The following is a 27,457-nucleotide window of genomic DNA, read 5'->3' as shown; positions in this document are numbered from 1 at the left end:
AGATGTCTTCCGGCCACACCGAGACGAGGGCTCTTGGTGCTGCTGAGAAGATGAAGAAAGTCTTCGTTCGCCCGTTCGCTAGCTCGCTGTCTTGAAGGTTCTTGATTCTCCAAGCCCTGAATGGTCTATTAATGGGGTCGATGCGATGAAAAAGGTTCTTCCCTTTCATCTCTTTCCCGCTGCCTGTCTTTCTCATTCCTTTGCATCTGATCTCTGCTCTCTGCTGAGTCTCTAAGCTCGATTGACCTCTGACGTGGTTCATTGATTGCCACACGAGCCCCATTGGAAGAAGCGCCAGCAGAGTAGGAGGAGAAGGAGAAGAAGAAGAAACGGAAGAGTTGGAGCGTATCCACGGCAACGCCACGGGGGCAGCCACCCATTCTTGGGTGGTGTGGGACGAATATTTCATTCATCGGAAATTCGGAGAATGACCAATACTCCCTACCGCCCTCCGTCAGTCAGTCAGTCCAAGAACTTGAATTTTCTGATGGATTTAAATCATAGACATTAGCGTCCGGGGAGCCTATTTCCTTCTGGTGATTCTCTGGCGGAGCCTTGGCCATCGCCGCTGGAAAATCTTCATCGAAACATTATCGACGGAAGGGAGTCGATCGTCGAATCGATCGAAACGGCAACGTTTAATGGCGCTCTGCTGGTCGTTAAATGACGTAAGGGACTTGCGAGCGGGATTTGGACTTGGAAGCGCTGAGAATTCGACGGAGTCCATCGTATAGTCTTAGTCATGGGCGCAAGTTGTCTAGACTGATGGACTCAATCGATGTCCGAGGCGAGTTGGTACTTAACTTGCCTTTTCCCCTGTCACCAGCAGGCCGTCAGGGCCACCAGAGAGCGGCCTGTTTCTGTTTTAATTAGCGTTTGTCAAAAGGTTAAGTAACTATACCCAGGGAGAGAAAGAGCGTTGCAGAGGGTGCTGCTACTTGTAGAGCTCTCGCTCAGGTTCTTGCGTCGCATCGCTAGTGATAAAGCTGCAGAAGAAACCCCACTGGACGTCTACGATGGGCGATCCCATCGATCAAGATTCAAGTCAAGTAAATGGATGTTCTCGCCAGTCGCCCTCAGTCTCTCTTGCTGCTGCATTATTGGGTGTAAAATTGCAGACCAATTCACCGCGGCACTTGGATGCGCCATTGGATTGGACACTGGAAGCGGCAACGAGCATGTCCAATGTGATCGATGGAATGCGCGCTCGGTTGGGCGGTTATGTACTTGTGTGCACTGAGGGTACATTCCAGTCACGCGGAATGAGTACAGAATGGCCATTTGTTTTCGATTTACTCCGCTAGTTCGATTGCGATTTGATAGCGATTTCATCATCGTTGCTGTCCGAAAATTTTACCAGAAAACTGCTGACCCCATCGCTCATGGAGGCACGAACTCCGCGGTTTGGCTGAAAAGGGAAAAAACAAAAAGTGATGTTGTTTGTTACAACACGCACGACGGTAAATTGCAACAGCGCGCGCGGTCCGCGGTTGCTTTTTCCGATTCGGGGACCTCCGGGTTTTGCTGATCATTCACAGTCTTCCAAAGTTGGAGGTTTATTGAATTCCGTAACAGGAAGTGCAAAAACGAGTTTGATGAGAATACGCTGAAGAACACCAGCATTGGCGTTCGTCGACACTGGCTGAATGTTTGAGATTCTCCCTTCATTTTCGGTTTCATAATTCGCTCCGTGTGGTGTTACGAATGTTGATTTCATATGTAGCAAAGGGTTGTTTTCCGACTTCTGATTTGTTTTTTTAACGTTCATTTCGAGATTCTGTATCTCTTATGGTTGCTAAGACGATTCCTAAGCATTCTGAGCGTCACGGAACGTCGCAGATTACAACAACATTTCAAGAAGACAGTAAATACCACGAATGAAAAACATTTAATCCATTTGGATTGGCCTATTTGTGGTAAACATTTTACTACTGGACAATGATGCTTGGGTATGATTATCTTAGAGCATTTTCCTAGTCTTTTATTGCGATTTAGGCGCGGTTCTTTGTGGTTTTGGCTCTCTGCCTCTGGAGCAGAGCAGAGGTGGTTCAATCTAACCACCTAATAAAAGAAATGATTAGTTTTGTCTAATAAGAATCAATAACTTCTACCTCCGTGAAAGAACAGAAAGAGGTTTTTGTTTCATTTAAGTTAATAAGCAATCTCAAGGGTTATACGCATCAAAAAGGCATATTTTTGACGATTTTTAGTGCAGAAACCAAACAATTTTGGTAAAATTAGGAAAAAACGGTTAAATTTGAATTTTTAGCAAGTTTGCCGCCTAGAGGACGCTACTGTCGTGGTGTCAGCGCCCTCTAAGCAGTGAGTCGAGACACACTTCATGGTTGTTTCAGTTTTCTACCGCATAGGTAGCGCTGGCATCGGAAAAGGCGTAAAACTGCTAGCAAACGTTCAAGTCTGATTTAAATTGAACCCGGCTTGAACAGACTGAGGAGAAAAAGCTCTCGAAGCGCTTAAAAAAATGATGAAAAAATCTCGGAATTCTTTTGCTATTTTGTTGTTTTTTGTGTTAAAACAAACGCTAGGATGTTATTACAAGTGCTTTATTGAATCTTTCATGTGCCCTAGCCATCTACGCATTGATTGTGAATTAAATCCTGGATGAAACGACCCACAAAACAAGACAAATATCACGGATAAAATCACAGTAATATGAGTGTAATGCTCGACTAAAGGCACTTGGTTTAGTTTATTCCGCTTGTATCTTTAAAGTACAAGCTAACCTATGGAAATAGTTGGACTCTTCTACGACCCACAGCCAATATTGTGCGCGTTTACACATACTCTCATACTCTCCCTCATACTCTCGATGAGCCATTTTCCATCCTTTATTTTCATGCAGAAATGTAGAGATTTAAATGCCGATTCCGAATTCAAGTGCCTTTATAGTAACAGCGTGAAGCTGCTTACGAAACCTTAAACCGTGATTCATCCCGGTGAACGCTTAAGGCTATCAGCGTGCGCTCTCTTTCTCTCTCTCTCTCGATCCTCGATCACCCTCCCCGATCCATCTACCATCGCTCGCGATGACGCAAAGAGAAAGAAAGGCCCTAATTATTTGACAGTGCGGCTGCAGAAAGGCTCGAGCGCAGATATTACGGCGGCTTCGATCGCTGCTGCCAAGTAAATCCCAAGGCAATAACCATCAAAACATTACCCCTACGCACCCCTCGTGGGGAGGAAGGGAGGAAGGGGGGCGAGATTCATGTCGCCTCCCGTATCCACCTTCGAAAACGCTTCCATCCCTTTCCAACGAGACGCATTGAACAGAGAGAGAGAGAGTGAGAACGAGAGAATGAGCGAGGAATCGATCTATCTGCAGCATCCAGGTGAACAGCATCAGCACTTCTGGCATCACCACTACAAAGGTCCATCGGTGGTGAAACTGCTATGGCTGCCGCTCCACCGAAACGTCCTTCCACCGCGCGCACACATATCCGCGTACCGTGGCGATCGCTGAGTCGCCGAAAACCGCGCGCACCGCGACTCGCCTCTCGAGGAACCGCCAGCGAGACCGCCAGCCAGCCCAGCACAGGCCAGGCCAGGCCAGCGGGGTCCGTTAGCGCAGAAAACCGGTTTGGATCGATGGGGATGGCCATGGCGTCGAGCGACACTCTGGTGTTGGTGTTGCCTTGCTGGTTGGTTGGTTGGTTGCTTGGTTGGTCTCTGGAAGAGTTGCTTTTACTGCGCGTCGCATCGCGGTACCGTTTTTGTTTTGTTCCAAGCATGATCATGATGCGGATGGTGACGATGATGATGATGATGGTGTCGTCCTCTACGCGTGTTCGTGGGTTCGTCGCTTGGATCGCAGGATCCACCATCAAAGTATCGGCCAGGCCGCGATTTGATCGACAGACGTCCTTCGAGGAGCTGCGTCGCGTGTATGCAATGTCAATGCATTGCTGGTGGCGGAGATTTATGCAAAAATGGAATCAACTGCTACCATGCTGCACCATTGCTGCACCTTGTGTGCAGTTGTTGTCTTTGTGTGCTGCTAGAACACAATTGCAATTGTCTGCCTGATGGTGCCTGGCTGCCCGCCTGGGTGCCGTATCCATTTTGAATGTCCTTTTTGGTGTCTCTTTTCACTGGCGGCTAGGAGGGCAGGTAGCTCCCGGGGAATCTCGAGCATGTCTGCGAGCCCCGGGGGAAAGAAGGTTAATCCAGCAAACAGGATTCCTCGGGAAGGTCAAGGCGCTGTCATCCCTTCGCTGTCCGCCTTCCTGGAACAACGGTCTAGTCTCGTTTCTTCTTTTCGTTTTTTTTTTTCTCCAAAGTGGCCAACAACAGAGTAGTCTATGCATGGCTCTCTCTTTCTTTCTCTTTTCTTTCTCTCCCTTTCTCGCTCTCTCTTTCGTTCTCTCTTCTTCTCTCTATCGGGAGAGCTTTTGCAGCCTTCTTGGATTGGAAATAAAATAAATCAAATCCTGGTTGAAGCATAAAGCAGCAGCCTGCGACGTCGCGACATGTGGATCTATCGCCAGGGAGACAGCGAGAGGCCTGCTTTGGTAAATCTAAGGGGAATGGAACGGAACGGAACGGGTTCTCTGGCTGGCAGGCTGTCCAATAAATTCAAGTGACTGCACCGCGGACTCACCTAACCGGACCAGAGGACTTGATAGCGACTTATCACCTCCATGGACCACTTCTAGTGTTTGACAAATGTCCCATACCGAGGGGAGAGAGAGAGTCCCCAGAGTGCTGTGGAGAGCGTGCAGCGTGAGGTCAGTTCGCTCGCGTGAGATGCTGTTCCGTCACGAAGCATTATCAGCAACACGGCATCGTTAGCATTCAATATAGCTCATTAAGCCAACATTCAGCGCACCCAAGTGGTGGTGGCCCCCAGCCCCCCAGCCAATGTTTTCGTGGATGTAATGCAAACCACCCCTTCCTCTTCACCTTCCTGCCATACACCAAGAGAGAGAGGCCGATCAAATGAACAAACGAACGAACAAACACACCGGCTAAATGGTGCCGCCGATGCCAAATCGATAAGAGCATACTACGCTCCATTTATGCTGCAAAATGTTTGCAAACCCAAAACCCCAACCCTCCTCTCCTCTCCTCTCGCTCTCCTCGATCGATGCATTCTCTCCTGCTGCGACGTCAGCTGCCAGGCTTGTTGCGCGCGAGAATGCTGCAACCGCGCAGAGCACCTCACGAAACAGGGATTGGAAGGAAAATGTAAGCGAAAAGCGTGATTCGAGCGGCGTGGTCCAAGCGCTTGAGGTCCACAACCCTTCCGCAGCAGCAACAGCAACAGCAACAGCAAGAAGCAGCAACAGCAGCAGCAGCAGCAACGGGGATGTGCTTCGTGACAAAGGGATTTCACCGAGAACGAGAGGGTGCGAGAGGGTGGGTGGGAGGAATTAAAATTATATGTTGCAACTTTCACCCCCCCACCCCTTGCCATGATTCTCGTTGGAATGGAACGCGAAGACGCGATCGCGCGCTGCGTGAGCATAAAGCACTCGACCAGCTAGCGAGCCAGCGAGCAGCATCCTCCGGCGCTCAAGCATTCTGTACTCCCCTTTTTTTCCTCACCTACCCTCCCATTCGCTGATTCTCCATTAGCCTTCGGATGTACCTTTGGCCTGGCTCGACGCTTGGGTCACTTGGCCTGGCCGCTCGGACTTCGGTGGCGGCTTCAAGCAAAGTGAATGCCGCTCCACGTCGTCGTCGTCGTCGTCGTCGTTTTTCATTCTCTTCGCTTCTCTCTCTCTCGTTCTCTCCGTCGCGCACTCCAACAATCTGCATATCTGTGAGACCCTCCAGCAGCATCCATCGCGAGCTTTTGCGCGAAAAGGAACGAAGGAAGGAGGGAGGCTTAATCATTGGCAGGGAGGTGGGTATGGGATGGATGATTGATGATAATCTTCTCGCTCTCTCTCTCTCTCTCTGTCTCTCGGGCTCACTTTTGGTCTGGTCAGTCGGTCGGTGTGGCAGTGGCCTGGCCATTTTGTTTACCGCACCGTGTACACCTCTTGTGGACGCCGCTTCATCGTCAGGTTTCGGGCTTGACCTCGATGGTGTCCTTTCTCGATCCGATCTCGAGCTAAAAGGCGGATGCGCCACACGAGAAAGGATTGTGAAAGTTCCCAAAATCCCAAAATCGTTGATCCTCACTCTCACACACACACACACAACAGCACACTTACAATCTTAAGGATAGGATCTTATCCTTCGATTCCCTTTGCTTGGTTTCATATTACGCCGCGCATGGCATGCTTCGACTTTTCGCTGGTTCCTGGCTTGGCTTTGGGGCAGCCGGGCGGCCGCACTGACTGACCACCTTTGCAACCTGTCTCTGTCAACTGCACGAGCGAGAGACGGGCCTCAAATATTGATTGGTCATGATTTTTAAAACCTTTTCCACGGACTCGGATAAATCGGATTTTAGCGAGCGAGCGGCGGCGGCGGCGGCCATCGAGATCGATCAATTGATCGACGGCGACGCCATGCACGAAAGGACGCTTCAAAGAGCGCTTCGAACACCACTCAGGAATTCCTATAAACACCTTTTTGGTTTTATGCGCGATAAATCCCGCCAGCGCCAGAAAGAACGAAAGACTTCGAACAAGTGACGAACCCCGCTAGCGCCTTAGAAATGGACGATCGCTCAAGTGTGCGTGTGAGTGGTAGCATAGTACAGAAAACAAAAGGAAACAAATTTTGTAAAAACCAAGCGGAGTTGAAGAGGTTGTGAGGCCACTTGAGCTTGAGCTTGAGCGGCGTGACTCTCGGAACCGAAGGTCACCGGAGGATGGCCCCCGGAGATAGCGCACCTTCTGTTCGAAACGGTCAGAAAACGACGAAAAGGATCCCAACGGGGCGACTTAAACGTCATCTGCAAACGGCGGCCCTGCTTTGAGAGGCGGCGCTGGTGGCGTTCCGAATCGCTTTTAATGTGATTCGAATACCCGAGCAGCTCCGAAGGGATGTCCAGCTGCGAAGGGTGCTAAATCTGACACCCAGAGAGAGAGAGAGAGGAACCGCCACCCCGGGAGGTTCGTCCTCGATAACAACGCCCTCAAGTGGCTGGTGTTTTACGTATGATGAGGGTTTAAACATATTGTTTTTTCTGCTCTCTCTCCGAAAAACAGACTTTTTTTATGCTCATGTGCAACACACATTATGCCGCGAAAGGGAGAATGGAGTGCAGATGACGCAATGATGGTGCTCGGTAGAGGGGCATCCGGGCATCTGCCGGGCAGTGCCGATTAGGATCATCATCACGAACACGATTTGGTTCCGTGATCTATCCGTGAGGTCGAGGTTCGAGCGAGGCTGATTGGAGAGGAACGCGAGAAACCGAAACCCCCTTCCCAGAGGTCACACATTCCAGCGTCTATGCCACGCTATGATCGGGACAGCCCATCACTAGCTAGCACTAGCATGAAATGGATCTGCAAAGCGAAAGGTCGCCGGTCGCCGGTCGCGATCGTGCTGGAATGCAAATCCTGCTTCAAAATTGATAAAAACCATCCAGCGGCCATTTTCTGTACCTCGTTTCCACGCCGGGGCCGACTGCTCGGTGCTGATGATGATGAGGATGATGGTGGTGAGAAGGAAGAGGGCTCTGGCAACGCAGACAGTCAATATTTGCTGTCGCGCGAACCAAGAAACGTTGCAGCGTCTTTGGTTTCATCGTCGTTGCCCGTTCTGATTGTGGTCCCAGAGATCTCTCTCTCTCTCTCTCTCTCTCTCTCTCTCTGCGCGCGCGCGTCTCTCTAATCAAGCGGCTTCAAGAACGCGCGAGGTGCTCAAGGTGCTCTTCGCACAACACTCCATCAACGTCAGCGTCAGCGTTTTGCCGCAGAACGCGCGGCTCTTCGGCACAATAGGCGCGCCTACCGATCGGCGTGTGATGATCGTGTGGCCGCCATCAAAACCCGAGCCCGATCGGCCCTGACCAACCCCTCCTCTCCCGTCGTTTCCGTAGTTGTGTGATGCTTGTATAATAAATGATTTTTCATAATTATCTCCTGTTAATGGCTTTTGCACTTTCGGACCTTCGGACGCCGGCGTGATGTGTGACGTCGACGCGCGCTCTCTCTCTCTCTCTCTCTCTCTCTCTCTCTCTCTCTCTCTCTCTCTCTCGCTATATCGTGTGATATCGCCCCTTGTCTAGGCGTCATCTTATGCTCCACCGATCCGCCGACACGATCCACCAGAAGGACTCCCCCCAAAAACCCCCTTCGGCTCACGTTTTGCATTTCATCTTCCCGCAAATGATCCCGCGAACGAAAGATCGCCGGTGGAGGGCAAACGCGGTGAACACAATGGCGTCGTGAGGGGCGAGTGAGGGGGTGGCGAGTCGTGGGAGTGCTAGAACCCCCGAGCTTCGAACGGGACGCAAAAAAAAGAAGACCATCCTTTAAAACGAACCGAAAATCGTGATCGTTAAACGATCGACCCTCCAGTGTGCGATGCTCTACATAGACCATTGATTGGGCGTGAGATTTGGAAATGGGATGTTTTGTGTGCCCCCCCCTCTCCACACTGACCTGCATAAATATTTGTAATTGTCCGAGTAAAGTCGTTATCGTTTGGATGGAGGATTCGGATCGGATCGCCTCGGAAATCGGATTTTGATTTATGAAACACGGGGCTCGAGATCGATCACGCGATAGCGCGAGGCTCGTTAACGGGCGGCGGGGTTCCGAACGATCTAGTGCGTTACGAGAGCATGAGAGGATCATGACTATGGAGGTCAGGGCCATCGGCCATCGGCGTGATATGCTCGCTCTAGCATCTTTCCAGAGATCCCTTACAGAGCAGGATCAGATGTGAGCGCGCCTGGACCAAAAAAAAAAAAGGACAACACAAAAGCGATCTGGTGCCAGGGTGTCGAGGTACGAGGGTCCGTTTTGACCTGCCGTAGAAACGGCAGAGGTTCGCCATCTTCAAAAACGGATCCCTCAACAAGATGATCGTTTGGATGATCTCTCGACGAAGCGATCTTCGAGCAAAAAGGTTTAATGACGATTGACATTCCGGTTGAGAAGTGGCTTTCAACGCTCCATTTTGTGATTCTTGCAAACGCGCGTCCATGTGTGTGTGCGTGTGTGTTTCATGTGTTTAGCATCGCATTCGATCCTTGGTGCTATCAATTATCTCGCGATCACTCAACAAAACTCCTGTTGTTGATGAGTTCATTATGCATATTCCAATATCTGAAGCTTTTCGAGAGGACCCATTATGCTGCGATCTCTGGCTCGTTGGCAAAGAAAACACCGTAATTTCATTATCGATCGATCGAATCGAGGCGATGGTCCGGGTACTCGATCCGGGCTGGTTCGTGATCAATGTCGACCTGCGTCGAAGGCTCGCTGTCACTCTGCACCTCGAAAGTAGCAAACTCATCACAAAACTCTGCCCAGAATATGATGTTGATGATGATGATGAGGATGATGAGGAAATAGCGTTAGCAGCATTGTGTGTGTTGCCTTATAAGATGGACAATGGACCGGCACCATTATGCGTTTTAAGGTCCAGTGTTTGATGGACACTTCGAGCAGGACGATCGTGGATAGGTGCTGGTGAGGAGTGATTTGGTTATGATAAGACATGAGAAGGAGTCCAGGCATCAGCGATCCGGGCCAGCAACATGAAGCGCCAACAGCTTGATGATCGCCTCGCTTCGTCCATTGTTCGAACGAAATTTCCTTTTGTTCCAAACAGCTTGTGGTCCAACCTTCTGCTGAGGTCCCAGGCGCGCTCTCTCTCTCTCTCTTTCTCTCTCTCCTGCGTGCCCCGTCAATCATCCCGGGGATCAGGCGCGTCCAGTAGGTGTAGTATGCCAGCAGACCATCCAGACCAGCTTGACCTGAACCCCCCCCTCTCGTGCCCTGAAGCTGATTAATCGATTCGCCTCGAAGAAGAAGTGCGCCGGCAACTGCCCCGGGAGTACAACGCAATATGGCGCACGGTGATCAGCATCGAAACGGAGCCCGGACCGCTCGGAGAATGATTCTAAATTTATGAAAAGCGTGAAAACGGCTCCGGACTTCGGACGTTGGAATGTTACCTCGATTCGATTTCGGTGCTGTGTGCGTGTGTGTGTGTGTGAGTGTGGATGGAGAAAAGGTCAATCTAGGGTGCCTGGCGGCTGGTGGGAACTACGGGCGTGCATGCACTCGTGTAGCGAATCGAACACTGACCGATCGAAGATCGAAGTGTAAATTTGATATATTCCCGATTTCCCCGAGATATATTCTCGCACACTTTCACGTACACTGTGGACTGAGTGGACGATCGCGATCCTCGAGATGATGATGATGATGATGGTATCTTACGCATCGCTACGCCATCTCTCGCGCTCATCAAACATCTGTCTCTCGGTCTTTGCGCGGTGCGGCCCGGCGCATACCATTAGCATGCCATTTGCGTTTACGTTTGCGATCATCGCGCACATCGATCCCGTGGTGGTCCCGTGGTCACCAGCGGTTCTCACCAGCGAAGAGCGTTGGTCGATCGCGTCTGATGGACAAACATGTTGCGCCGCGGCTCATTAATCATCAAGCCAGTGCCCGGCCGGGACTCAAATCTTTTTTTTATGAAAAATCGTTTTTCCTCGCGATCCCCAACTCGCGATCGATGATCGAGCAGCCTCGCGCGGTCTCGTCAAAGGATTGTGTTCAGGAGATTTCGATGCTTCAAAACGAAAGAATCCCCGAAAATCGAATACACATTACCTTGGGTTGGTTGGTTTGCCGGCGTGTGAGTCGTGATAGTCCAACGAGTTGCTGGCCATCGCTGGCAGCATTCCGAACAGAGGTTTCGGCGTCGTGCGCCGTGCGCCGTGTGGCCACCACCATTAATCGGTCAGCGAGCGAGAGCAAATATTGAACGCCAAACTCAATATTTGTAACCTCCATTCCACGGGCTGGCTTTTGGCCGTCCAGGAAGAGAAGGAGCTGAAGCAGGAGGACGACGACGTTGCTTTCGAATGGGTTTCGGTTTTCGAGTTGACGCGTCTCTCCGCGACATGCGCTGTGGCGGTCTCCTTGTTTGTAGTGTTTTTTTTTTTCCCCCGACGTAGTCGCCGCCAAATCGCCACGCCAAAAACACTGACGGCGATGATCTCTCGCTGGCGCGCTAATGGATGCTGGTTGGTTGGCGATCAAGATAGGGTTCGCCGCCGCCGTCGCCATCGTCGTTCCGGGCTTCGAGTACCGGCCAGAAATAGAGAAATCAGTGGACCTCAGATTGAACAGGTTAACGCGCGGCGTCAGGCGACGGCGGCGACGGCGCAACACGCGTAGCGTTTTGTTTTCGTTTCATAATTAAATGCTTTTAATTTATTTCTCCAGATAGATCGATCGACCGATCAGCATGGGAGTAGTGGTCGTCGAGGTCGCGCTCGAGCTCGGGAAAACTGGTTTGAGGCAGCAGTGCCCGACCCCGAACACCGACGACAGGTCCGGCGTGGCATGCGTGGTCCCGGCCATAATGGGATTTCCATTTCGAATCGAATAGCGAAGGCTGATGGGTGATGGGTGGACGGCGAAGCATGCCAGCCTCCCTTCGCCTTAGGTAAAAGGTTCTCTAACGACCCACGGCGAGTGAGGGAGGGAGCGACATTTTAATCAGAAGAACGCTATCACCTTTACATTCGCTTTTCGTCCCTTTTCTCTTCCCTCAAAACCTTTCTTCAGCCTTTCGCTCTCTCGTCGTGAGAGGAGAACTTTCCGGGAAGATTGATTCCAAGATATTAAAAGCAATCAACGTAATGACATTTTGGAGGGGGCGAATCGAGGGAATATTCTGTGGTTTTCTTGGAGTTGTGTTTTTTTTTCCCCCTGTTCGTCTACGCCTGGAATGCTCAGCTTCACGGGGAGAGATTTAATGAGCTGCGGAGCGCTGATGCTGGAAGTGTTGAAGTCCACATGATGTTCAAGAGCTCCAAGAGAGACAGAGAGAGCGAATTATCAAGAACACGTTCAACAGAAGGTCCGGAGCGTGGCTAATGTCATTTCATTAGCATATTCGACGAAAGCTGATGACGACTCTATTGGAGATCGCTCATTAAAAGGGAAAGAATAGAGAACTGCCCCTCCCTCGATTGTTTGAACTTTCCACATCGTATTGCATGGAATTCATTTTCTTTTTTCGATGACAACCCTTGGTGCTTGGGTGCATTCCCAGCCAACGGCCCAGCGATGGTGCGACGACGACGACGACGACGTGTGATGGTGAAACTGTGGCGGCCGATTTGCCGACATGTCACAACACCGGCGACCAACCAACGACCCTAATTTCGCACCACCCCCCCCCACCCGTGAGGCTTGATGTTTCCGTTAGTTTCGTTGTTTCTCCGTCGTTGTTCGCGACGTTGGTTTTGAGTTTCGCCCGCCGCTAGCAGCAGCAGCAGCAGCAAACATCGCAAAACAACATCGCGAAACATAAATCGGATTCCGATTAAATGTATTGTGGAATGGAAGGCAGGCAGGCGCGAAAGGAAAGCGCTGGCCGGTGCAGAATGCTGCCAGAGCCGTCGTCGCCGCCGCCGCCGCCGCCGCCGCCGCCGCCAGCCGTCCCGATCGAGCTTAGGGTCGACGATGTCGACGAGCCCGCTGAAAGGGCAAGTTTCATAATATCCGGCGATGGCGGCGGCGGTGGCGGTAGTGTGGTGGGTGCACACTAGGAGGTGGTGTGCTGATGGTGACATAGGCGTGCACCGAACCGGGCTACACACACACACACGCTCTCGCGATTTCTTGCGTTTCTTGCCAATCGTTGGAATCCCGGCGAAAAATGCCGGCTCCCAATACAGTGAGGGAAATTCGTTTAAACGTACACGCGGGACGTTGGGTCGTGAATGTCAACAATTTGAAGTCAACATTTCAGCAATGAAAAAAATGGCCGCTGTAGTTTCCGTCAATAATTGTCAATAATTGTAAAACTTATATTTGGCATTGCATTGCAAAGAATTTCTAGTACCTTTGATAGAAAGAGATCACCAGGATTTAAGAACCTCTACGAACTTTGGTTACGAACGAACTGCTATTGACTTATATTATAGTAATTATCTGGCAGAAAATGAAGTATTCTGGAGATAAAGGCAACTAGATGGTCTTGGCGTAGATCTCATGATGTGTCCAGCTAAACATAAGTGTTATGTCTCTAACATTTTACCTAAGCTTGTCCTTAGGACTCTTCTACAAGTCATTTCAGCAAAATGTCTAGTTTGAAATTCTCCATATCCAAAATATCACATTACGTCCTTCGCTATGCCATGGTTTGATTTTACAATCATCTACTTCCACGCAAAAACGATACAATGTGCTTGTTCGTAAGCGGAAGTTCAAGTTCTTTCTCCATTTCTATTACCTTTTACTCTGCAGTTGCAGCCAGCGGCAGCATTTGTATGGTGTCGTATTATAGGCCAATATAATAACTTTACTCAAAGAATTGTTAAAATAAGAACGAAATAAAGTTGCTATTGTAGCCAGACACGGTTAAAATGAAAGATGTTGATATCTGTTGTTAAACAATGTTGCTGAAATGGCCGTGGATGGTACAGAAGGTTTCATAACTCGCCAAATGAGAGCAAATGAATGTTTTTTTACTGTGAACGGAAACGATTTCATCAATTCATAATTCACTTAGTGTTCTGATCATCCTGACACATTATGGCATCAGGATTTTATGATTAAACATCAACAAAATTTAACTCTTAGCTTATATCAGCTGATTTATGAGACATCTACAAAAGCAGAGAAAGGCAGACGGAGAAACGACAGATTTTTGTTACTTTTAGTGAGCGTACATAACATTAAAAAAATATGGAAACATGTCATGGTGTTCGTCTGGAGGAATGATTCCTATTGTAGCTCGCCTCATGAGATGCTCCGGTCTATCCAAAGTGCTCCTTCACTGCTGTGGCGAGTGACAACAGCGCACCGATTTGTGACTATTAGCAGCATAATGTTTCACCTGTTTCACCTCCAAGATAGAGTCCTACACGGACGGACGGACGGACGAAGTACAATAAAAATCCCTGCAACAATCGACACCCAGAGCTCGTCAGAACGCAGACTGGCTTCTCGCCACGGTAAACGTCCTAATTGGTAGCGCGCTTGTTGAAGCCTTGCGCGAACCGAAGGAAAACCGGCACCAAAGAAAGCAGAAGAGGCCAGGAAATTTGTCTAAAATCTGTTCCTGCTGCTGCTGGTGCCGCTGCTGACACTAAAACAATAAACGTTTATTGGCGTTTCCTTCGATGTGTCTGTGCACAACATCGGTCACATCGGGGAATTTACATCTTTTACAATCCCATCCCTGTGCTGGAGTGCTGGTATGGCATTCACCTGTTTCACTTGGCCCGTACATGCCGCAGGAGAACGGGTACACGCGGCTAGGAACGACAACAGGTTGTTTCGGTGCCTGGCAGGCAGGCCGCCAATTGTTTCGCTCACTACCTGCACCAGCAGACCAAGGGCCACAGACCATGATTTGATTTGTTCGACAGCAGCGCCAGCACCGCAGCAACATCGGCAGCAGATGCTGCTACTTATGCTACGGCCACTGCTGCTGCTGATGCTGCTGGTGAAGATGTTATACAAATAATAAGATGTTGGCTGCACAATGGATTGATCGTCATTCGGATTGAATCATTGTGCAAAATGGCACTGAACTGGGGAGTCTGGATGCTGCTGCTGCTGCTGCCATGTGCCATCCGGGGCATTAAGGTCCCGGTAATCACGTACAGAAGAGGAAAAAGCGTCAATCTGTTTGGCTTTTGTTGATTTCATCTGGCTAATTCTTGTGTTTATCTTTTTTTCTCTCTCCCTAACAGGTAAGACGATTAAGTACATTCGTGTGTTCGGCCACAATCGGGGATGGGCTCGATGTGGTCTCAATCGAATTGGCCAGAGGAACACTGGAACCGTTTCAACTGTTTACCAGCAGCAACTCCAATCAAAGCACTGTTTCGTGGCGAGGGACAGAAGGAGAAGAAATCAAATGGCCGCGTGTCAGGTGGCTACGGAACGAGCAAAGCAAGATGTCTTCGAGCACCGCAAAAGCCCCCTCTTGGTGGGCCAAGTTATTTGGGACAAACGGTTTTTGGGTTCCCCTCCAGCGTTCTCTCTCTCTCTCTTTCTCGGGCTTAATGCCTGGTCGACGACGCCGCACCATGGCTTTGAAATGTGAGTCCAAATGGATCCAAGCATTTCATTATCATAAGCTGATAGGGTGCTCGGAGGCTCGGAGTTATAAACGGCTCCCTCCTCCCCCTTATGCTGCCTCTATGCTCCAGGCCAACCGTTTTGCAGGTGTTTTGCTCGACGAGGAAGAGGAAGGAAGGGTGGAAGCTGAGTGAGGATCAAATTAAAATGTTAGTTCCCGCGGCCAACCAACCACCACATACCACCCTAACCAGTTCTCGCGTCGCTTTGCACGCGCGTGTGTGTGTGTGTGCGTGTGTGCGCGATCCATAGCGTTCTGGCATCATCGCAGACGCCATCGTCGTCGTCGTCGTTGTCGTCGTCGCGATCGGCTACATTTATATTGCGACGACGAATGACAGGCGACAGGTAATATGAGCCGTTTTCTTGCTAGATTTTTGCGTCGTCCTAAACGTCGTCGTCGTCGTCCACCATGGCCATATCAGCGTTGGCCCCAAACGCCCGGGAAGGCCAGTTCCAGTTTCCAGAGAAGCGCATCGTGTGACCGATGAGCGCAGTACCCCGAAGCGACTTCGCGCACTAAAACGATCTTCTACTAGTACGGCGAAACGTGCGGTTGGGGTTTTTCTTTTTGCAAAAACAATGATCGCGAAGGGGAGGACGCTACGCTGACTAATTCGTTCCGACAGGGTGCGCGCACACTCTGGCCGCTCGGACGTTCTTCCCAGCTCGATGCCCAGCTTGTAGGTGGGCGCCACATTGCACAATCGGCACATTTCTGCAACCACCACCACGCTTGGAGCGACCGCGACTCATATTACACGCTCGGGATCAGAAACGGGAACGTTTTAGCACCGCCTGCGCCCCGCGAGCACATTCTCGGTTCTCCTGGAACGCGGGGAGGGCGGGGGGCTCAGTAAGCATTATAACGGGGGGGGAACTCTTTCGTGGAAAGAGTGCAGCTTGACCAAGCTGTCAGCAAACGCGCGGCGCGTTTCGAAGCCAGAGATTGCGCTGTTTGACAGACCGATGATGGAATCCTTTTTTGTCAATTCTCTTCTGCTTCGTCGTCGTCTTCTTCTTCTATGCTTTTAGCGGCTTTTTGGGTTTTAGGGAGGGTGGAATGCAAAGATGATCTACAGCGTGTCTTGGCTGGAAAATCAACATTTTATAACCCGATGTTGAAATGCCGAAATGTGTGTGTGTGTGTGTGTGTGTGGGTTTCTTTTTTTGTGGTTAATAATATTCTGAAAGCTTTTCTACTTTCCATAAATTAGCATCGGCCAACCGGGCGGGTTGGGCTGTCGACTAATCACTCATGGAAAACGGCTGATAAAAATGGCCCCTTGAGCAATCTGCAATCACACACCACCACCACCACCACACCGGCGTACACATTCCGCGAGCCATTTTATGACCGAAACCACCCTTATCTCCCTCCTCCTCCGTCGCAAAAAACGCAAAAAAGCATTTCATTCCCCTTTCCCATCGGTTCCGTGGGGTTCGTCGCTTGGAGTCTTTCGTTTCGTTTCGTTTTGTTCGACCAAAAAGGGGATGCTGCGCGATCACATCTCGCTCGCTCGCACTCTTCTTTTGTCATTCTCTCTTTCTCACTCTTTCTCTCCTTCTATCTCGTGGAATTGACTAATTAATTCCATTTTTGGATTCCATTTCGAGTTCCACACGAGGGAGAACCATGGGAGCATCACCAAATGAGGCTTCTTTCTTTTCTTTAATTCTTCTCGATCTCATGATTTGTGCCACAGTTCAGAGCCTCAACAACAACAAAAAAAAAAGAAAAGAAAAAGAGAAGGAGGAGGAGGAGGAGGAGGCCACCGCAGCCACCCAGGCTGCAGGTGCCACCGACACCGATGGCAAATCGCACAACACTTTGCACAACAAAACTGTCGCTGACGGAGGATTCCGCTTTGCATATTCCTATTCCCAGGAATTCCCCCCCCCTCCCCCCTCCTGGCCATCATCATCTCCTGTGACCGAAACCGAAAAGCAATTCATCAGTCGGGCGGTGATTAAAGAACTCGTTCTACACGCGGATATAAAATGGAAATGTGCACACACACACACACACACACACACACAAACACATTATGCATTCGATATCATGCTTCTCGGACGCTAAGACGACGACGACGCATTGGAGCGAGTCTCTTTCGGTGACTTATTTCTTGGCCCATCGGCCGGCGATCAGTCTTTTATCGAACGGATGGCACCGTTCGGAAATCGGAAACCTTTAGCTAATTGCCCTGGTAGACCGATCTGGTGACTGGTTTGTGTATGGGAGCGAGAAAGACAAAGGACAACGCGGAACGGCGAGGTACGATTTGCAAGCCGCTCGAAATGCTGCGCGCCAAAAACCGGTCATCTAATGGCGGACAGTGGAAGCCGAAAGCGTCTAAGGCGGCTGCTGCCAGCGCTGCTACTACTATTCGATGCCTCGATGAGATGACCACAAGGGTGAAAATATTAATTTCGATTCTTTATGGCCGTCGTCAAATTAATAAATTGGTGTAAGGTTTCAACGCCACTCGGTTGCGCTTGGCCGGAGGAACGCCTTCCCAAAGAGGGGGGGGGGGGGGGCAGCGATCCCTGCCGCGATCGCGCCCTCCTCCGCCGTTTTTATTGCGTATTGCGCCTCCGAGCCTCAAATAATGCCGCCACTCATTTGCGGTCTGTCATCTCGCTCTCGGCCCTCGACGATGATCACTTCGCCACTCCTGCTATCGACCTGCGTTTCGTACTTTGCATATGTTAAAGTGGATTTGGGGTGCCTTTTTTTTTTTTTTGGTTGCTGTCCAGCTTCAGCTTCAGCTCCGAGCTGATGAGCGGCATTCCGAAGAATTTTAATTATCGTATCGGTTCCAGCACACACAAAAAAAAACCCAAGCGCTAAACACGTTTCTCGCGGAAGGTGAAGGTCCTCCAGGCTTGGCCAGTAATCGGTAGAGCCTCGAGACGCGGCCGTCCGAGCGATGGGGACGTTGTTTTGAAACATCTGGAAGGCCTATGGTTACTTCCAAGGGTATGGTCGCTGGTGAGAAGAGGCTTTTAGGTGATAAGGGACCGCCATGCGGTCTGGCGGATAGTAAGGCGCGGACAATGGATGGATGGGCTTTCGGGGAATGTGCGGCGAGTAATGAACTCGGCCAGATATGGTCACTTATGAGTAACAGTATCTTATCTGGGGTAAAACCAAACGTGAAGCTCCTTATTTCGTCCAGTGGCATGTCAGCTATTTGTGTGGAATGTACTCGCTATTGTTATTCTTTAAAGTTACTTGAACCAACAGACTGATTGTTTCTAGAATTTAAAATAGAATTTGCGTTCTGGAGCTTTTTGTTTCGATACTTCAGGATTATTGTGACTACAGGTCTTTCCTATATTCCTTCGATGATTATCCAGTGTGGTTCAAGTATTCTATCGAACGCAGATTAATATTTTCTTACTACTAGTCAATTTGGTCTTTACGTTTATTATGATGCTTTATTGGGTGAAAAACAAGTTATTTTGCATTTCAAATACTCGAAATGCACCCCCGTATCCAATCAATAAGAATTGTCTGTCACAAACTAAGCATCAAGAGCCGTTAATTTGGAAATGCTTCTTCGCTTTTCGAATCTTGAGATATATTTCATTTATGCGACATTAATTTTCCTTTGCGAGCAATGTATGTTAGGAATGTAAATGTATGAAAATGCAACTCACCAAACTTAAAACTAGTTCACCTGTTAAAACAACCTTTTTAAATAAATTCTTCGTTAGCATTAACCGTCCAGAAAGAGCGCTTGGTTTCCCAGATGCTGCTTTTGGGCAGAATCGAAAAGCACTTAAATCTATTTAGGATGAAATGAATTGTTTATTTTTTAACATAAAAACATCTTTCATAGTTAGATATCTATTTTAATATTTATCACTGCTAATAGATACTCGGAAGATATTTAGAAAATAACTAATACGCTTTCAAGGCAGCTACTTTATGCATAACATTGATTGTTTGTGAATTTTTAAATACGTTCGCGTACTAAAATAGTTGGTGATATGAAAGTGATTTCTATTGTGATACGTTTCCCTTGTTGATCAAGTTGCACAAGGTTTTTCCTGGTAGTTCCACCGTTGTTACTAATCTTGTCTCAAATAAAGTAACATTCGTTTCATTTCATGGAAGACATTCTCCTTCAAGAGCCCTTCAGTTATGAACTAATCTCCAGCTGCAAGTATTCCTAGAAACAGACTAGACTTTATTGATATACTCTAATGCTAGCCTGTGAGAGTACCGTCACTTCGCTGCATTAGCGTTCTTAAAGGCACTCCTTGTGAAGAACGAAGCCGCAACTCAACAACACACACACACACACACACACACACACACACACACACGCACACCACGGAACAGTATGCCGTCATGTAGCTCCGTCTGTTTGCCAACGGCGAACGGCGATTAAATCCCCTTTCGAAGACGCAAACAAACGCGCCGTTGGTTTTTGCGCCGATTTGCGTCGTCGTCGTCGGCCAGCAAAGCGAGATGCGATGCCACTGATACCGCCTCGAACTAACTACTGTGGCTGCGAACCACACGCTTCGGGGGTCAATATTTAAAGAGCAAGCGAGAGTGGCGAGAGCGCAGGATGCAGCCCAAAGGTATCGTTCTCGGTATCGGCTCGAGGTTATGCTATCACAGCTTACCCTTCTTACCTATCAGCGCAGCTCGAATTCAAAACCCGATAACCGCCGTTTGCACACATTTGCGTACCTGGTCCCGGTGCCTATTTGTTTAACGTCCCTGGGGCCACGGCATGCCAGTTTCCCGCGTAAATACCTTCGCTGTCGGATAAGGTTCTTTCGGTCTCAAACGGTCTTTCCTTTCACAGTGTGCGCGGAGTTTACGACAAAACTGCCGCGGGATCGTGGGTCAATATTTGCCGGCCGCGAGCGCGCAATGGCCACAAATCGCGCACATCAAGGGGTGCGGTAACGACCAACTACCGGTTTTATCAACCGGTAAGGGAGCATACCAAGCAACCGCCAGCGATCGAACTCGAACTCGTGCGCCAATGAACGATTGTCGCGTCATCAACGTCAGCTCGGATTTTACTTTCCAATTCTACCAGCGCTCAATACGTACGTTTACTACAACTCTCTTACCGGCTGAGGAGGGCTTCTAATAGGGTTTCTAGTAGAAGATGCGCCATCGTAGAACAAAGATCAACCACAACGGAGCCAAAACGCGAACTCAATCGCCCTTCGAAACGAGCGCCAGGGGGGTCTAGGAGCGAGCGAAGCGGTGCAAGCGGTGTGGTGAGGGGTGATGGCCGCTTAAACGGAACGGATTTTATGAGGGTCTCTCGCGCGGTCGATCGACGCGCGGATTTACCTGAACGATCGCCTCTTCTCATTCCCCCGGGTTCAGTTCGTTCATCCCGTTCACCTTCTCCGCGGTAAACCGAAAACCGAAAGAGGGAAAAGAAAATGAGAAAAAAGCTCTTCACTGGATGAAGAGACGAAAGGCAGAGCATGGGGGCCCATGGCTGCGATGCTGGATCCCTCATCCGTCCCTCATGCTCCATCATGCTGCGACGCTATGCTGCTTGCTCGCCGCTTCGCTGAAACCGGAATGTAATGTGACCCATTCCGTGATCGTGTCTTCTAAGTGTGTGTACGTGTGCGCGTGTGTGTGTGTGTGTATCGGTGTGTGATGGTGGTGATGTTGACTTAATGTTTTTGTGTATCTTTTGTTTTCCCATTTGCTTCGCGCGATCACCAAGCAACAAGCACCCCTTTCTGAGGCATTTTTTGCCTGTATTGGTGACTGTATCGTTGTCATGATCACCAAGAAAGCTCTCCTCTCGATCACCGCGCTGCGATCTCATGAAAGCTCCCTTTCGACGAGACAAACACACACACACATGCATATAAGGAGGGCTGCGCAGCCTCCGCGAGGTCCGGAGGCATTGTCTCTCTTGCTCTTTCGCTCTCTTTTACCTGTTCCCGGCATCAGCATGCCATTTCGATCTGTCCGTCCGATATCATGTGCCGCTGGACATTTCTCTTTCCTGTTTACCAGCCACAGGGTGTCGGGGAACGCGCGCTCGCTCGCTAGCGACCTCCTTTACAGCCCGTTCCGTTCCGTGCAGGAGCTTTCCCCTAAAAAGACCAAAGGCTGGGTCGCTAGTTCGTCGCAATTTTTGGGGCCGGGGGAGTCCACAACATGTTTTCGGTTCCTGCGCGCGCATGCCAGAAGCCACCTTCTCTTTCGTGCATGTTTCGTTTCGTTTCGTTTCGTCTGCAGCCAGCAATGTGGCCCGTGAGACCTATAAACGAGTGTCTCCTTCGCAGCACCGTAGCTTGCAGTAGCGCTGAAGTTGTTGATGTCAGGTCTGTGTCCGCGTCTCCGGGCTGTCCCGGCGGGTGTTTTGATGTTTTTGCACTTCTACACATGTTCCTCGTGGTGTGCCCTTCTCTCCAGTGTGTGCTGTTGTGAGAAGGTTGTACACCACACCACACCACACCGTTCCACAGAACGCCATCAGCTGACGCAGCACAAAGCACTGGCCCCAAAACAGGGGCTCGTGTTGGTTTCGCGTCGTGTTGAGGTTAAACAATATTTGGATTCTATCTAACCAACTAGCTAACAAGCGAGCGAGCGAACGAACGATCGAGATTGTTTGTTGGTTTCACCGCAGCACAAATCGTGTTCGGCCCGGAATGTGTCACCCTGTGGCTTGTTCTCGTGCACTGACTACTACTAGTAGTTGGTTGGTTGGTTGGTTGGTTGGCGCTGCGCTTGCTTGGATTCCACACAATTCCCTTCCCTGGTCCTCGATGACGTTGACGTCTTAGAGACGGGCTTTAGATTGTATTGTATAGTGCTCCAGGTAGATGCGAGGTGCGCCTTTTGGGTTTAATTCCCGTTCGTTTCTTCGCCTTCGCTCGATCATAGCATAGCATAGCCCGGCCAGAGCCCAGCCAGAGCCCAGCATATCATGTTACGCACACCTCACGGCCGCTATCTCTTTCTAACGTACTCTACCTTTCTGGCTCTCTCTCTCTCTCGCTCTTTCTGTCTCTCTGTCTCGATGCCATTCTCCTTCTTTGCCAAGCAGAAGGTGGCCGATCGGTTCGTTTCGAGACAGATTTTTTTAAAATAAAGCTTTCGCACACACACATGGACATACGGACATACGACTAGACGGTGACGATCACCGTCGTCGATCGTCGTGTTTGCAACCTTCTTAAGATCGAACTACCACACAATGTGCTTACGTGTGTGCGTGTCTGTTTGAAGCAGTGTTGCGCGAGAACGGTTTATGCTGTCCCGTGTCGTGGTCCAAAATGCCAACCTCTGGACGGACTTGCTCTCTCTCTCTTTCTCGCCGACTGTCTCTTGGCACTGTCTGGTAAGCTTTCAACCCGTGCTCGAGCTGACGAGGCACATAAGATGCGACCGAGGAGCGCAGCGCAGCGCGTTGTAAAAGCTCCGCCATCGACTTACGCACTACTCAAACACACACATACAGTCATGCGTGCCCGGGCTTGCGGTGGGCTTCGTCGGTCGGCCAAGGCGACGGTATTCGAACGGTCGGGAGTTTGAGTTCGGATGCTAAGCCGTGCACAAGGGGAGAGGACGATCCGCACCCGTATCGCCAAGTCGTTGGCGCGTCGTTCGTATTGCGCCGCGCGCGTTCCTCGAAAACAGAAAAAAAACCCCCGACCACAATCTGTGTTACGTGTGTGTGTCCTGTGTGTGTGCGCAAAAGGATCCTTGGTACATTTCCTTCAGTGCCAGTGTCGCACCGCAAATATCAAATATTCCAATCCCTCAAATCACCTGCCAAGAAGAAGGTTGCGTTGTGAAAGCATATTGCTCCGTGTGTGTGTGTGTGTGTGCGTTTGTGTGTATCGATCGAGATCGATGGGCTCGGGAAGGTGATCTCTTGCCCCCCTGCCCCACCGGGTGTTGAGTTTCTGTGGTTTCCTGCCCGGATGCCGACAACACGAATTTCTGGCACGAGGCACAAGTCTTTCGAGTCTGAGACAACCCAACCGCGAATCCGCGCTGTGGCTGTGTTCTATGGGTGTGCAGCGCTCCTCATGCTGATGATCTAGCTTTTGGGGCCGATGTTTATGCTAACCGATATGTTCTAGTCGTTCTGAAGTGCGGTGGTGCCCGGGTTTTAATGAGTTGTTGCTGACGCCAAAAAGTGTGCGCCTTGTTTGTGGCTTGTTTCCCTTCTGTTTGTGTGTGTGTGCCGCGTGGTCGTGTGTTCGGTTTTGCCAAACAGGGAATTGCGTCACGCCCGCCGTGATTCGTGATTGGAGCCACCGCGATCGTACGTGAGACGTGAGACGCGCTCGACGGTATGAGTGGTTTGAGTGGTAGAAGTAGGAGGTGGTGTTGAGTTTGGTGGCCAACAGTGGCGGAGAAAGAGAGGAAGGTCGACGCGGGCGACGTAGAATGAGGACGAGGCGAGAACGCAACAGCAGCAACAACAACACGACGTGGTAGTGAGACAGCATCATCATGAAGGGGTACAATACGAGTTTAGGGGTCCGGTGGAGGACGATACCGCTGCTGCTGCTGCTGCTGCTCCTCGTCGGTACCGTCGTCCTGGGCGGTGCCGAGGGTCGCGAAGCCAAGGGAGGCTACGAGGCGTACCGGCAGCGCCACCAGCGCCAGCAGATGGAGCGCCAGATGCAGTTGCGCCAGCACGAGGAGAAGAACTCCGAGTTCGTCAAGGGGAAAAGTAAGTTCCGGTCATCAACGAAGTTGTCTGCACATTGAAAAAAAAAAAAACAGAATAACGCTCGCAACACACAACACAACAAACACCATCGAGTTTATCGAGCGCATATCGAGAGGCGCACCGCATGTCCAGCGCTCGTTGGTCACGTTCGTTCGTTCGTTCGTTCGCTCGGTCCCCGGTTCTCGCTTATCGCAAACCGTCCGGGCCCGGGTGACCGCGATCGATCGCGCCGATGGCGTCTTAACCGTTTGACGGTTTAGTTTCTGTTTTTGTGTTCGAAAAAAGTAAAATAAGAAAAGTTGCGCGCCAGAACGCGCGCTGCAGCAGAAGGGCGCACGCGGAACGCAACGTCTTATCAGCGCAGCATAAGTTTTGTGTAAACATTCGGTCCCTTCCCGGGGCGGCCCGAGGAGGGGGGGAAGAGGATACAAGGAATGGGGGGGTTTTTGTAACGCTGAACAAACACCACTCGTAACGGAACTGTCCCCCGGACGACGCGAACCGATTGGGACAAGGCGCGCGCGCCCGCGAGCATCACAATCGAAGTCTTTGATTTCTCCTTTCGAGAAGCATCGTTGGCGTCGTCGTGGCCGCGACGGTTTGTCTCACGAGTTAGGAGGGCCCCCGGGAACGGGTTGGGGTTACCGCGGCTTGTTACCTTTACCTACCGAGCGCCCCTGGGAAACGGGGTCAGGATGATTGATAAGAATTGATCGCAGCGCGCGCTTCGATGACGCCTCTTTGGGAGTCCCGAAGACTCTTCGCGATCCGTTAGAAACTCCAGAGACAGACCGAGAGGCCGGGAGGATGATCCACTCGATGGTGGTTTGCAAATTTCCCAAAAAGGAATGGCCGCGAAGTGCTTCCTCCTAGAATATGGCGCGTCTCCGCCTTTTTGGCGTCTCCGGATTTTCGATCTTCGGTCTTCGTTCCCTATAATTTGCCTTCCCGGAGAGGCCCCGGAGAGGTCTTGGTTTCTTCTCGTGCCCCAGCACCAGCACCAGCCCCCGGGAGGTTGGTTTGGTTGGTTGGTTAGAATAAGCATAATCGTTATGATTAAACATGCTGCTTCAATCGAGCGAAAGCGTCGAGCGATCACGAGTCACGAGTGCCCTACGATCAAGAGAGAGAGCGGCCGAGGATCGAGCATCGATCGTTGATTTACAGGCAGGTAAAGAGGGTCCGTGGCGGGGATGATGATCATCATCATCATCGTACCAACCCTTATGAACACGACGATGGCGGCGATCCTCGCGATCCCCACAACAATGGGGCTTTTGTTCGCGGTTCCATCGTTCGCTCGAGGCTCCTTGCTGGGTGAATCGTGAGTCGCGTGAGTTGCGTGGTTCCACCCCTCTTCCCCCTCCGTAATGGGCTCCAAAAGGCCCGTAAGGCATCTGGCGACTTCTTCGCGGAGTCTGCTGCTTCGTGGAGATCGCACTCTCATCCTCATTCTCTTTCGTTCTCTCGCTCTCGTCTCTGGCCGTCGTTTTGTTTTGCGTTCTGCTGGGGTCCCGGCTCGAGGGCGCTCGAGCCGAAGCGGTACATTATTATTAATCTTTATCTAGATGCTAAGCCCCCAACCCCCGAAAATGCAAACCCCATTGACTCCTTGACTGCTTCTTACCTTTCTGGTGGCAGAAGGACTCCTCCCCTCAGGAGAGCTTTTTGGCCAACAACAGACAGAAAAAATGGCGGATAGAGAGAGAGGAAAAGAAAGGTTGATTAATCTGGTGTGGTTTGTTGGAGTTTGCTGCGAACATTTCAAGCGTTCAGGCCAAGGTGCTGCTGATGATGCTACTGCTGCGTTGCGAATATCCGTGCAGTCCAGAGAGGTTAATGGCCTTCTACTCCCCCCTCGGGGGAGGGCGTAATCGTGCCCGCCGTATAGTTCACCCAATTAACCGCAAAAGCAGACCTCTTTCCTCGACTCGAACTCGGAACTGTTTGGACCACGAGTGTTGCGAGAGACGCTCTTTCCACATCTTCGCTAACGAGCGAGTCACGTTTTGGCGATAACGTTCAACCGCGCACCGCACAAGGGAACCTGCGGGCTGGTGCACCGGAACAACGGCCGCGGCCAACTCCCAATTTACCGGCCAACGAACGGCCTGGCCTGGCTACGATCCGTGCTCATTACAACCGCCATTGGAACCATTGGAAGAAGAGTTTGAAAATCAATCATCATCATCATCATCGAAGGCGGCCTTTTGCTGATGCAACGTGCCGGTCCGTTCCCGTTTGGGGGAGTTACTCCCTTTCCTCCTCCTCCTCATCCTGCTGCTGCTTCCGAGAAGATCGATCGAATTTCGATCGCCGTTGTTGACGACAACCGACGACAACGTCAACGACAAAGGAAGTGTACTTACCGCGGCGGTGGCGACGGCGGCTGTACTTTCACTTCCGCACGCACGCACGCACGCACTGGGGGCCAGAATTTGGAGCAAACATGCACACGAGGACGGTGCCGAGGACGGAAATGAGGCGGCACGATGTGGCGATGGGGCGTAGAGGCGCCCGAACTGAACTCAATTTCCTGGGGCCACCGAACCAAAAACCGAACGACTTCTATGACCCCGTCTGGTGTGTGCGTACGTGCCCTGGAGAGGTGCCAAAGTGATGGATTGCCCAGTGTGGTGGTGTCGTGGTTTGTTTTTTTTTTGGTGACCACCGATGGCGCAAGAATGCTCGGCACTCGCTCTCTCTTTCTTTCTTTCTTTCTTTCTTTCTGTTCTTTGCATAATTCACCGCAACACCGAACGGAGGTTGCGACCTCTTCGCGAGTGTCTCGCGTTTGCGTTCTCGGTGCAGCTGGAACGGTCTGGTTGGTTGGTTGGTCAACGATATACGAAAGTAACGTCGCGTTCGTGGCGCACCTTCTATTAAGTCTGAACTCACGACAACGATGTGATTGGCAACACTCGACTCCAATGCCCCATAGTATAGTATCGGTTCTTATCAGATCAACCTTCCGCGGTTAATCCATCGGTGACAAAGTGCACACTCCAACACCACCGGGGAGTGTTGCCTTTTAATTAAAGCTTTCCGCAGCAGCAACAACGCAGAGTGGCGCTTGCTTCACGGAACCGCCACTCGCTCTGGTGCCATTTGCTTTGGTGTGGCGCTCGTTCGCTCGCAGTGAATGCTGCACCCAGGAGGATGCAAGCGGGCACTGAGCACTGAGCTTGCACGGACACAGACGCGGACGCGAAAAATGCCATATTGACTCGCGAGCACGCGCACGTTCCGGCACACGACAACGATAGGGGGCTTGGGGTGTAGAGAGCAATTAGAACTGTTAGCGTTCGCGGAACCGGTTTGCCAACTTCAGAGCCGCCATCTTGAAAACTACTAGTGCTGATCCACGTACAGGATCGTGCCCCGGGTGCAATGGAGTGCGGATGGATGGTGAGACCGAAACAACGATCACCGCATGATGGTCGCCAGAAGTCACAGCTCGGTGCTAGATTTGTGGTGCTGCAGCGCCGAGGAGTGGCGTTCGCGTCCTTCACGGTCCGGCATTCGTCGAGCGCAGAGTAGCAG

General features: G+C 50.7%; 1 protein-coding gene across 2 annotated transcripts in view; it reads left to right on the top strand.

The window, feature by feature from the left end:
- Window positions 1-27,457, top strand: part of LOC125959719 (epidermal growth factor receptor) — an 86,908-nt gene that overhangs the window by 34,630 nt on the left and 24,821 nt on the right. Inside the window, exon 1 of one of the 2 annotated variants that reach the window (XM_049692609.1) lies at window positions 22,438-23,914. The exons of the other annotated variant lie outside the window; for it this stretch is intronic. Coding sequence (XP_049548566.1) covers window positions 23,692-23,914 — 223 coding nt within the window. The 5' untranslated portion in view covers window positions 22,438-23,691. Of the gene's footprint in view, window positions 1-22,437; window positions 23,915-27,457 lie in introns of those variants that run through there. 2 annotated transcript variants of the gene reach the window in all.

The sequence above is a fragment of the Anopheles darlingi genome, chromosome 2 (genome assembly GCF_943734745.1).
Source record: "Anopheles darlingi chromosome 2, idAnoDarlMG_H_01, whole genome shotgun sequence".
Classification (NCBI taxonomy): Eukaryota; Metazoa; Arthropoda; class Insecta; order Diptera; family Culicidae; genus Anopheles; species Anopheles darlingi.
Note: the sequence above shows the minus strand (reverse complement) of the source record. Positions and strands in the feature narration are given on the sequence as shown.